This window comes from Dreissena polymorpha, chromosome 2 (assembly GCF_020536995.1).
Source record: "Dreissena polymorpha isolate Duluth1 chromosome 2, UMN_Dpol_1.0, whole genome shotgun sequence".
Lineage (NCBI taxonomy): Eukaryota > Metazoa > Mollusca > Bivalvia > Myida > Dreissenidae > Dreissena > Dreissena polymorpha.
This window is the reverse complement of record NC_068356.1, coordinates 21,014,725-21,027,193: the sequence shown is the minus strand read 5'-3', so window position 1 is coordinate 21,027,193 and position 12,469 is coordinate 21,014,725. Positions and strand designations below refer to the sequence as shown.

The window sequence follows — 12,469 nt, the reverse complement described above, 5'->3', positions numbered from 1 at the left end:
TAAACAACCATTTATGGGTAAAAGGCATTCAATAAAAAACAACAGCAATCATTTTGCATCCTTTTTAATTTTTTATACATGATTATAATGCAAAAAAAATGTCTCAGTTACACAACTCAACACTATGAGCCTTCTTTGCACATAGTCTGATAAACGTTTCAGGCTTTCAATAGACATAACATCTAATTTTCATTGCTTTATTAAAATATGTAATGCCGTTGCCCTATTTGTGAAATGAACTTGGAACAGAACCAAAAATCTAATTTTAGAAAACGGAAGCAGAAATCTCATCAAAGCCCAACCCACCATTTCCATGGCATCATCAAATGCAGCAGACACAACAGCGCCATCTGTATTCATCTCATCCTCCATGGTGAGGCCCCCCGTGCGGACGTTCTGTGTCTCCCCCGGCAACCGCATCTCTCCCACACCCACCACCGACCACACCCGCAGGTTCCTGCCCACACTGCCCGTCAGTAAGAGGTTCCCACAACTGATGATCACCCCTTAGTAAAGCAGGTAGAACATGCCTTATTTCATGATTTGATTGTTTAAACATTCTGAAAGCTGGCAATTATTAGACACACATGTCTTGTCAAAGCCTTTGTACACAGTATTGTTTTTTAACTTTCAACTAAAGAAGGTCTTGTTACAAATACCATAGTGTTATGATAATTGCTCTATTGTTTCCATCAGGACAGTCATATTCAAACGATTCCATATGGTAATATGAGACCAAAACTAAGACTTAATAGGTGGATGCAGAGCAACATTTTCCTACACTAAAAACGCGAGAGTTCTCACCTATTTCTGAGCTGTCTGCCTCCCAGTGCATGAAGCAGCTGTTGTTGTTGGTGTCCCATGCTGCCACCTTGCCATTGTCCGTGCCTGTATACAGAGTGCTGTCCCCTGCATACACGCTGCACGTGAACTCAACACACTCCTTTCGTAGACCCTGTTGGAAGTACATAGATGTTAAGACATTTTGTTATTACAATGAATACACAAATGCTATTTTATCATTTACATCATTTGATAACACATCAACATTACAATTACAACACAAATACAACACAATGACAATTACACATTTGTATAAATGTGCGTGATACACTAGTTATTATTTTGCCATATGTAGCATATATTAACTATCAGCTTAACAAGATCAACAATTGCAATATTTCAAATTTAATATAATAAACATGATACAAATTGAAAAACATTTATGATGCTTTAACTCACATTAAAATGCGTATTTATGACCTGTTTTACCTATTTTTTCTCTGCTCGCCTACAGATTATTTTATTTTTAAAACTTGAGTTCAATTCTTCAAATAAAATACTGTGAAACACTATTATTCAACAGACATAATTTTTGGTATATTTTGTCAGTAGAACGATTGACAAACTAAAGATCATATTAATAATTATGCCAAATGTTAAAAAAATTAAGACTAAATTAATGTTGGCATAAAAGGCATTAATACCCAAGTAATCTCACACATACATCCTGTGTCTGTTTCGCAATCTAGATAGATATGATTTTTACACAAAGGGGAATACATCATACTGTTTAGTTAATTGTTATTTGCTATTGTAACTTTATTACCCATTGTGTGTATTGTGTTTTTCAGGAGTATTGCAGGTAACAGTCAACATGCGGCAATTCAAAAACACACTCAAAAGATGACATCTGATTTAAATAGACTTATTGGAGTTTGGCGTTGTCATTCAGTCTCACTAATCCACTAATCATAACAATGAACTTGCTAATACATGTAGTTTACCTTTTAGCATGCAATAAGAAGAGCGAGTTACTATAAACTCATAACAAGAGCTTTGTCACAGACGTGACAAATACCCCCACATGCCGCATTGACACAGAATATTTTGCATGTTGTCTTAACAGAAAACAGCGGACGCCATGCTAAATGTTTAAAACTCTAAGTGACCCCGTGACCTAGTTTTTGACCCGGCATGACCCATATTCAAACTTGACCAAGTCATCATTTAGATACAACATCTGACCAAGATTGGTAAAGATCGGATGAAAAGAACTTAAATTAGTGAGCGGACACTTAATACCTTCCGACAGACAGACTAACGACCGACAGACAGACCGACCGACAGACAAGCTCACTCCTATATACCCCCTTAAACTTCATTTGTGGGTTATAACTATGGACAAGTTAATTGACATGTGGAAGAGGGAACACCACCTAAAAGTGACTCAAGTTACCCTGTTTTCCCACTGCAATTTACAACTACAACAAACAAATCAGAATTGACCAACGCAAATACCTTTTTTTTCAAAATCCGAACTTAAAATTCAAAATTCATAAATCAGACCCAATGTGTGACCCAACTTGACGCAATTTCGAACTTGATAGAGATATCATTAAAACAAATTATCTACTAAGCTTCAAGAAGATTGGAAACAAGATGTGTTTGTGAAACACAATGTCCCCCTATATGATGTTTGACATTGTAGGATGACCTTGACCTTGTGAAGGATGACCTTGACCTTGACCTTTCACCACTCAAAATGTGCAGCTCCATGAGATACACATGCATGCCAAATATCAAGTTGCTATCTTCAATATTGCAAAAGTATTCATAAAATAAGCGATTTGGGCCACATATATTTGACCTCTGACCTTGAAGGATGACCTTGACCTTGACCTTTCACCACTCAAAATGAGCAGCTCCATGAGATGCACATGCATGCCAAATATCAAGTTGCTATCTTCAATATTGCAAACGTATTCATAAAATGAGCGATTTTGGCCACATATAATTGACCTCTGACCTTGAAGGAAGACCTTGACCATGACCTTTCACCACTCAAAATGTGCAGCTCCATGAGATACACATGCATGCCAAATATCAAGTTGCTATCTTCAATATTGCAAAAGTATTCATAAAATGAGCGATTTTGGCCACATATATTTGACCTCTGACCTTGAAGGATGACCTTGACCTTGACCTTTCACCACTCAAAATGTGCAGCTTCATGAGATACACATGCATGCCAAATATGAAGTTGCTATCTTCAATATAGCAAAAGTTATTGCAAAATGTTAAAGTTGGCGCAAACAGACAGACCAACAGACCAACAGACAGACCAACAGACAGGGCAAAAACAATATGTCCCCCACTACTATAGTGGGGGACATAAAAATGTGACTTTGGAAGTAAATATTTGGCAATGCATAACAAACAACAAGTTTTTACAAAGAGCAAGTTGTACTTAGGTGATCTAAAAATGAAATCCAGCCACAACATGGATTTGCCATACCATAGATTTCTTGTAGAGCAGGTCGTCTGGGACCTCCCCCTCGTGGACATTGAGGCCGATGTTTGACGTGGTCTCATCAAGGAGCCAGAACAATACCGTGCCGTTCTGACCGACAGAGGAGAACTCATTCACTGTGTACGGGTCCCAGCGCAGGTGGTGTATGGGGCTGGCAGCCTTAGACGTGGTCAGGATGCAGTAACTCTGTGTGCTCCATACCACAATGGTGCAGTCCCTGTAGTCACCTGATCAAAGAAAAAAACCCATTGAAAACAACTTTATTTTAAATTATATTAATTGAGCAAAGGTATATATTATAGAATTGTTTAAAAATCAATAAAACAAAACCATAACTTAGATATTATCCTTAGCAACAATGTTATTACCAGGCTAATATCAGGCTTCTTATCAAGTTCTGTTTCAAATAAATATGATATCATGAAAATTACCTACTTTTTTATTTCAATATTTATATTCAGCATGTATATTTGAGTTATGCAGAATTTCAAAAAGATTCAGAACTAGAGCTCCTTCTCTGTTTAAATGCTTTTTCGGAAACCAGACTAGTGCATTATCAACAATCCAAAATGAGATATTTGCTGAATGGCAGAAAAAACATATTGGATTATATGTTACTATATGAGGGACTTGTTTTACAGATATTTCGTATTTAAAAACAAGAAACATGTACATTCCACAAAACAAAGTTTTTAAAGATCAGAATATTAAATTCCACGTTTTTGAAATCCCAAACAAGATCTGGCTGACAGCTACCTATACATAAATTTCAGGGCCTTACCTGCATCCAAACTCAAAACCTTGATAAAAATAGTCATAAAGTGGAATCACGAGCTATTGAGAGAACAAAGAGTTTGCACGTTTAATAAAAAGTGACCTGACTTTGACAAATTTCAGAACAATATCTCCATCTAAACTAAAGTAAATAAGCAAAGACCTTTTATAGTTTTAGTAGCAGTGACCTTTACCTTAAACAAAAGGCCCCAAATGAACTCAAAAACTAGGTCTGCACATAAGAAACCAACTCAAACAATTTCAGTGCAATACCTCACTCAAAACTCGTGTACATATAGTTAACCATAAACGTGTTTTATTTTTACTAACAATGACCTTTACCTTTATGTGACTGGCCCCAACTGAACTCAAATGCTAGGTAATGAGAAATTTACTGACAAAATTTCAGTGCAGTACCTCTATCCAAACTCAATTTATTGAGCATAAACAAATATTCTTTTTTTTTAAATAAACAGTGACCTTGCCCTTGACCAGACATGCCCCAATCCCAGGCTAGATATCATGTAAGCTTTCTTTATTCAAAGGTTTATCCATATAGGAAAATGCAAACCACCTGTTGAACACCACCCACCACCAGCCTGCCATACCCCAATCTAATAACCAGGATTTTCAACTAAATTGAAAATCTGGTTAAACTAGAACTGACATTATCATACTTGAAACAAGAGCTGTCACCATAGGATGACTTATACCCCCTTTAAACGCTTGATAGAAGTTATGAGATTTTTTCGAAACCTAAACGCAGATTTAGAAACCTAAACGTGGACCCTAAGTTCAAGGTCAAGGTCACAGGGGTCAAAATTTATGTGCATATGGAAAGGCCTTGTCCATAAACACATGCATGCCAAATATGAAATTGCTATCTGAAGCGACATAGATGTTATGAGCATTTTTTGAAACCTAAACGCAAAATGTGACGGACAGACGGACGCATGGACTGACGGACGGATGGACAGTCCGATCACTATATGCTCTCCTTTGGGGGCATAAAAACTCACCCTAACGCTGCTTTGAGATAGGACAACAGAAATTCAGTTTCAAGAACTGGTGTCCCAACAAGGCAACAGTTATTGTGAAATTCTGGAAGTAAGAGGGACGGCTTTTGTTCACTGCACTTTGCATCACAGAGATATATCTGTTAAATGTCAAGTTGACACCAAGAGTTATGGCATTGAACATCACCAATGAAATATACTTACATGTCGTTTCAAGTTAATACATCCAATAGCTTTCTTAATGCTTAGGATTTTTTTTTTAAATAATAATAAAAAGAATGCACACACAAAAATTCAACGAGCTTTGAACCCCAAATATTTGGAATAAAAATCTAAAGCACTACCAGAGGGCTTTTGAACAAAACAAAGAATACAAAAACTTTTTTTTTCACCACAGTTCTCATTCCCTCATAGTGACTCACCGACAGAGATGAGGAACTTGTCATCCCTGGAGTATGCCAGGCACACAATGTCGTACTCATGGTGGGTGAGGACCTTCTTACACACGAGGCTGGGTAGGTCCCAGATACAGATCTGGCTGCCAGACATGTCAAAACTGCCACTGGCAGACGCAAGCACCTGGAATACATAGGTCAGGCATGGGGCTGTATTGGCATATGGGTAAGAGTGTTATTACATGTAAACATTTGAGAAATTATTCAGAGCTCCAGATGAACTTCATTTAAATATTTGTTCACTTTTTAATTGTTTGTTTAATTAGTTTTTCAATTCATGAAGAAGGTTACTTCAATGTGTACATAAATATGACAATAATATGTTCCTATAAGATGAAAAACACATCTGAAAATATATCTGTAATATTCTTTATATAAAATAATCTGACAATGATCTATTTCAATAACTCTTTAATTACTAGATAATACTTTCAACATTTAACAAAACTTGTTATTAACTGTTAAAAACATGATTTGAATTTGTTGCTGTACTTTTCTTTGATTCTGTTTACCGGTAAGCAAGATTCATTGTTGACAACAAGAAATTATGACTTTAGTAAGAACCTTAAAATCATGACTGTCAAGTAAAATTAAATAATGAACAGCTTGAAGTCACTGCTTAATAAGCTTGACTGCTGAAAAATGACTTATTAAGGAATACTTATATCTTTTTTCTACAAATTTACACAATTTAAATCTGAAGCACTGATTACATTTATGTATTATTAATTAATGTTATAATTTTTCTGTTGAATAAAGTATGCTTACCATAATTACTCTAAGTTTTTGGAAACTTGATAATTGTTTTTTTGTGCGTGTTCTAAATTTATATACAAAAAATATTGTAAAAATACAAACATTTAGAGACAGACATGTTATGTTTGTTTGTTAATTATTATATTGAAATAAAACCAAGCAATAAATGTGCAATAATTTTATTGTGCTGTACTCTTCTTTGTTAACTTTTCAATAAATACAACTTCATATCTTTGCAATATCTTACCTGCAATTGTATATAATTATGTTGTAAAAAACAACCATACTGCTTCCTGAATAGAATATCTTTTCAATCGCTGTTGAGTGAAACCTTTGTTTATTAAGGGTATACATGGTAAACTAACAAATAACATATTGTAATGGTCCTTTGCCATATGGGCATTTCTCTGCCAGGTTTTATTATTTTAATCTGGTTGTAAAACTCCATGATCGAAGGGTGTCCAGATAAGTGATACAGGGCAGAAATCTGGTAAAATAGTGCTGTTAAATATACTGTCTGAAAAATTAGAGTCATTAATTATGGAGAAAAACCAGTATGTCCTAAAATATAGTCACAAAAAATATTTATTTGGGCTTAAAAACAGGGTGTTTGAAAATGTGGATTGTCTGAAAACTTAGAGTAATTACAGTACTTCAATTCATGAAAACATGCAATGAAAGATCTGTCTCCAGAGTATGATTTTACTTACTGTCTACAATAACAAACATGTTTTGAGCAAAATCACATACACCTTTTTGCTCTTTTGAATCATTATATATTTCTAATTACACAGTATTTTTTTTTTTATTCACCATAACTACTTCTACATGAAAAAAAGTGTTATAAGTGTCAAATTTACCACAAATGCATAAAAGTACATACATGTATATGGCAGCATTGTAGCTGATCACATTTTTTTCCAAGTTTAATGACAAAACACTGACAAACTTAAATTGTTTTTTTTTTACAATTTTGCTTTGGGAATGGGTCTTTGTAACGGACCCATAGATACGCAAGGAATAGGCCAGAGGGCAAATGTCATTTACTGTCTAGATTTGTGCACTTAGTACTGGTAACCACCTTGCCCAGAAGAAGTGTGAATCGGTTAGCTGATTTTCTTGATATGACCAAAATACTGTTGAAAAGGGCAATAAAACACACACACAAAATTAAATAAGCAGCAAGATGTCAGCTATACAATGGTAAATTAAGAAATTAGCTTTTTTCAATTGTTTCACAAAGATGGGTTTGTAAAATTAAGGTGCCTAAAATATTGCAATACGACATTGGGCTTGAGGAAGCAAACTACTAATTTAGATAACTGTGCATATTCTGTGGCAAAAAGTCTGGAATAATTGTCTCACCTGACAGTCATTCTGCAGTGCGACTGAGGATATTTCCTCCACATGGCCAGCAAGGTGCTTCTGGGAGTTGGTGTTCAGATCCTCCAAAATGATTGTGTTGCCACTTGTGTACACAAACAGACCTAGAAAAGATGTATTTTAGTGAATAAAGTTGTTTCTTTATATTGGATGGTAAATTAAGTTATTAATGTGTTTTAGGACAGGAAGATATTACCACTTGCCCGTTCAAACTCATAGATATTTAACATGCTGACACATGCTGAATGTTGGAAATGTTGCTAAACACTGCAAAAACAATGGGTGAGATTTTATTGTAGTTCAGATTGCGCTTGATACTTAAAATAAATGAGACTTACGGTTTGGGAAAAAAAAAGGCATACATAACTTCTTATATAGCAATTGAAGCAACAGTCTTTACTTCCAGCTAACAGACATGGTTGTACATGGACCTAATCAATAAGGATCCAATTTTAAATACATGCAATTTGGCCATTATTAAAATGTTCGAAAAACCCTCTTTGATAATGCACAAAAATGATGTCTGTAAAATTTCTTGATACAAAGCTTTAACAAGAGACAAAATTGTCACAAAACCAGGTTTTCAATTTGACAAAAAAAGTCTGATAAAGGGAGACCAACTCAACAATGTGCATTGTTACTGATTGTTCAAAGTTACCCCCCTTGTTTAAAATCAATATATTTTTAGTGGTGGGGACATTGATTTCAATTTAAAACAAAAAATCTGATAAAGTGAGACCGACTCAACAATATGAATTGTTACTGATTGTTCAAAGTTACCCCCCTTGTTTAAAATCAATCTATTTTTAGTCGTGGCAACCTTGACCTTGGAGATATTGACGTAATTCTTTCGCGCGACACACCGTCCAATGATGGTGAACAAATGTGCCAAATGATTTTTAAAATCTCACAATGAATGACATAGTTATGGCCTGGACAAGCTCATTTATGGCCATTTTTAACCTTTGAACTCAAAGTGTGACCTTGACCTTGGAGATATCAACGTAATTCTTTTGCGCGACACACCGTCTAATGATGGTGAACAAATGTGCCAAATGATTTTAATATCTCACAATGAACGACAAAGTAATGGCCCAGACAAGCTTGTTCCGCCCGTCATCCCACCAGCCCGCCCGACTTTAGCCAATCTAATAACCAGTTTTTTCCTTCGGAAAACCTGGTTAATAAAATACTTAAGGAGTTATTTGTACCAGTATCTGGGTGCCAGACCATGTTGTTTCTGGCATTGCCATTGTAGCCTATCACTGACTTGAGTCGTACTCCTGCTTGGTTGGGGGGAGCCGTGTAGCGACGCTGCAATACATCAGCAATAACATCTCAACCACTTTGCAATGAATTTGATTTTATTCACAAAAATGAAACTTTATTTCAGTAACAGATTTAACATAGAGAATACTAGATAAAAATTTGCCTGCAGAGCAAATAAACTTATGTGTGTTTAACAATTACATGGTATTCTATTAATCCCATCACTTAAACATTTTTCTGTTCTCGTCTCAAGAATAAAGATAACAAAATGGCTGGAAAAAATACAAATCAACATATGAAGTCATGAAAAAAAATCACATCAGTGTGTTGTTTGCCATATCAACAGTGTTGAAATTTATCAGGTGGTGTGTTATCCTTTTAACACTGGCAAGATCATGGGATAAAAGCTTCCTCATTAAAAACAAACACTTAAAGCTGATCAGTATTTCAATACAACTTGTAATAAACGTTTTGAGAGAGAAAACCCTATTATAAATTACACTAAAAAAATCGTGTAAGTATTATAACACACAAATTAAGTATTCTTAAGCTAAACTCTTTAATTTCCACCGACCTGTGCCATGCCATGCTTCTTCTCCCTCTGTACAAAGTGCTTGTGTGCAGCAGGTCTCACTATCTCATGCTCTGAGTGCCTTTTACGGGTCGTCATGCCGGCAGGTGCAGCCCGCTTGCATGGGACGCGGGCTGGGGTGGTGTGCTTGGTGAAATGTTGACCATATTGACCATTGCTTATAGGCACACTTTCTTCATCCTCATGCCATGCAAAGAATTCTCCATTATGATTTTTCATTAAAAATATTACATGAAATTGACATTTATCAATTTTGTACCTATAGGAAAGCATTTCAACACTTGTAAAATGCTTGTATTTCAGAATAAACAAAAGTCCTATAGCTCATCTGATTTCAAGGTACACCAAATGTCAAAGACTTCACCTGAAAAGCGAGTTTAGGCCCATTTAAACCAGATTCTGCAAGAAGCCAAAGCGACAGATATACCTGCTGCTGAAATTCTTGTGAGATTTTTAGTGGTTACCTTGACTTTGTGTCAGCATGATTGACTGCTGACTTTTAAACAAATTTTTAAATTACATTAACTTTTCATAAAAATCTCTCAAAGGTATATACCATACTAAAGGCAAACAAGATGTGTTTGTGAAACACAATGTCCCCCTATATGACGTTTGACCTTGAAGGATGGCCTTGACCTTGACCCTTCACCACTCAAAATGTGCAGCTCCTTGAGATACACATGCATTTCAAATATAAAATTGCTAGCTTCAATATTGCAGAAGTGACATTACATGACCAATTTTGACCCATATATTTGACCTTGAAGGATGACCTTGACCTTTCACCACTCAAAATGTGCAGCTCCATGAGATACACATGCATGCCAAATATCAAGTTGCTATCTTCAATATTGCAAAAGTATTCATAAAATAAGCGATTTGGGCCACATATATTTGACCTCTGACCTTGAAGGATGACCTTGACCTTTCACCACTCAAAATGTGCAGCTCCATGAGATACACATGCATGCCAAATATCAAGTTGCTATCTTCAATATTGCAAAAGTATTCATAAAATAAGCAATTTGGGCCACATATATTTGACCTCTGACCTTGAAGGATGACCTTGACCTTGACCTTTCACCACTCAAAATGTGCAGCTCCATGAGATACACATGCATGCCAAATATGAAGTTGCTATCTTTAATATTGCAAAAGAATTCATAAAAAGAGCGATTTTGGCCACATATATTTGACCTCTGACCTTGAAGGATGACCTTGACCTTGACCTTTCACCACTCAAAATGTGCAGCTTTATGAGAAACACATGCATGCCAAATATGAAGTTGCTATCTTCAATATAGCAAAAGTTATTGCAAAATGTTAAAGTTGGCGCAAACCAACAGACCAACCAACCAACAGACCAACCAACAGACAGGGCAAAAACAATATGTCCCCCACTACTATAGTGGGGGACATAAAAATATTGACTTTCAAGTGTAACCTTGACCCTAAAATGGCATCAAGTTTCATGACAGTCCATCAACTGGTATAATAGTAGATAAGAAGCAGAGAGGAAATGGTTATGGACAGTGTCACAGATGGACTGACTGACGGATTGATGCATGACATTCCTGAAATCACCCTTTTGGCAGGGCATAAAAAAGGCTTTATTCTGTCAAGATATGAGCCTTGCTCTGTGTATAGTCCGCACAGGCTAGTCATGGACCACACTTTCTACTTGTACAATATTTTTCGCTTAAAGAAAGTCTCTTCTAAGATAAAATGTAGTTTACTCAGAAAGTGTCGTCCTAATTAGCCTGTGCAGACTGCTATATGCACATGCGTCTCCTGATTAGCCTGTGCAGACTGCTATACGCACATGCGTCTCCTGATTAGCCTGTGCAGACTGCTATATGCACATGCATCTCCTGATTAGCCTGTGCAGACTGCTATACGCACATGCGTCTCCTGATTAGCCTGTGCAGACTGCTATATGCACATGCGTCTCCTGATTAGCCTGTGCAGACTGCTATATGCACATGCGTCTCCTGATTAGCCTGTGCAGACTGCTATATGCACATGCATCTCCTGATTAGCCTGTGCAGACTGCTATACGCACATGCGTCTCCTGATTAGCCTGTGCAGACTGCTATACGCACATGCGTCAAACCCCCTTTTACGGAGTACTGCTCATATACATTCTGACCATGTAACATCAAAATTGAGACATAAATCTTGCTTCTAGAGTGGTTAAACATTTGACATTGTTACACATGTGAGAAAAGTTTTATTAAGATTGAGTCACAAATGTGGCTTCTGCATGGGTTACAATGATTTTTTCAGGTTTGACCTGGTGACCAAGTTTTTTGACCATTTGACCCTGATTCAAAAAAGCTAGATATTGTAAAGAAAAAAATACTAACCAAGATTCATCAAGATTGAGTAATAGATGTTACTTCTCGAATGGCAATAAGGTAACTACATCTAACTAAGATATGACATGGTGAACAAGATATAGGAATAAACTTACCCAACTTGAACTTGGCTTAGATATTGTCCATATAAACAGTGTGACAAAGTTTTATCAAGATTGAGTAAACAAGAGATGTGTTTGTCAGAAACACAATGCCCACTACTGCGCCGCTTTTAATTTAAAAAAAAATGTTGATTATATCCCTTTAAACAATATTACTTACCTTGTGAAAATGATCTGTACCTGTCAAATGATAAAAAGAAATTATCTCCCTTTAAAGCTTGTTACTTCCCTTGGATTTTGTTTTTTGGGATGACATTAACCTTGACCTTTCACCATTCAAAATGTGCAGCTCCATGAGATACACATGCATGCCGAATATCAAGTTGCTATCTTCAATATTAAAAAGTTATGGGCAATGTTAAAGTTTTTTGACGGACACATAGACGGACTGACGGACAGTTCAATTGCTATATGCCACCAAACCGGGGGCAT

General features: G+C 36.1%; 1 protein-coding gene across 2 annotated transcripts in view; it reads right to left on the bottom strand.

Annotated features, from left to right (window-relative positions):
* Positions 1–12,469, bottom strand: part of LOC127866167 (WD repeat-containing protein 90-like) — a 73,421-nt gene that overhangs the window by 17,365 nt on the left and 43,587 nt on the right. The window contains exons 25-31 of one of the 2 annotated variants that reach the window (XM_052406580.1): positions 9,541–9,738; positions 8,909–9,011; positions 7,680–7,801; positions 5,526–5,682; positions 3,299–3,540; positions 805–955; positions 307–506 (exon numbers count right to left, since the gene is read on the bottom strand). In XM_052406580.1, the coding sequence (XP_052262540.1) occupies positions 307–506; positions 805–955; positions 3,299–3,540; positions 5,526–5,682; positions 7,680–7,801; positions 8,909–9,011; positions 9,541–9,738 (1,173 nt within the window). The remainder of the gene's footprint in view (positions 1–306; positions 507–804; positions 956–3,298; positions 3,541–5,525; positions 5,683–7,679; positions 7,802–8,908; positions 9,012–9,540; positions 9,739–12,469) is intronic. The other variant, XM_052406581.1, reaches the window with a different exon arrangement.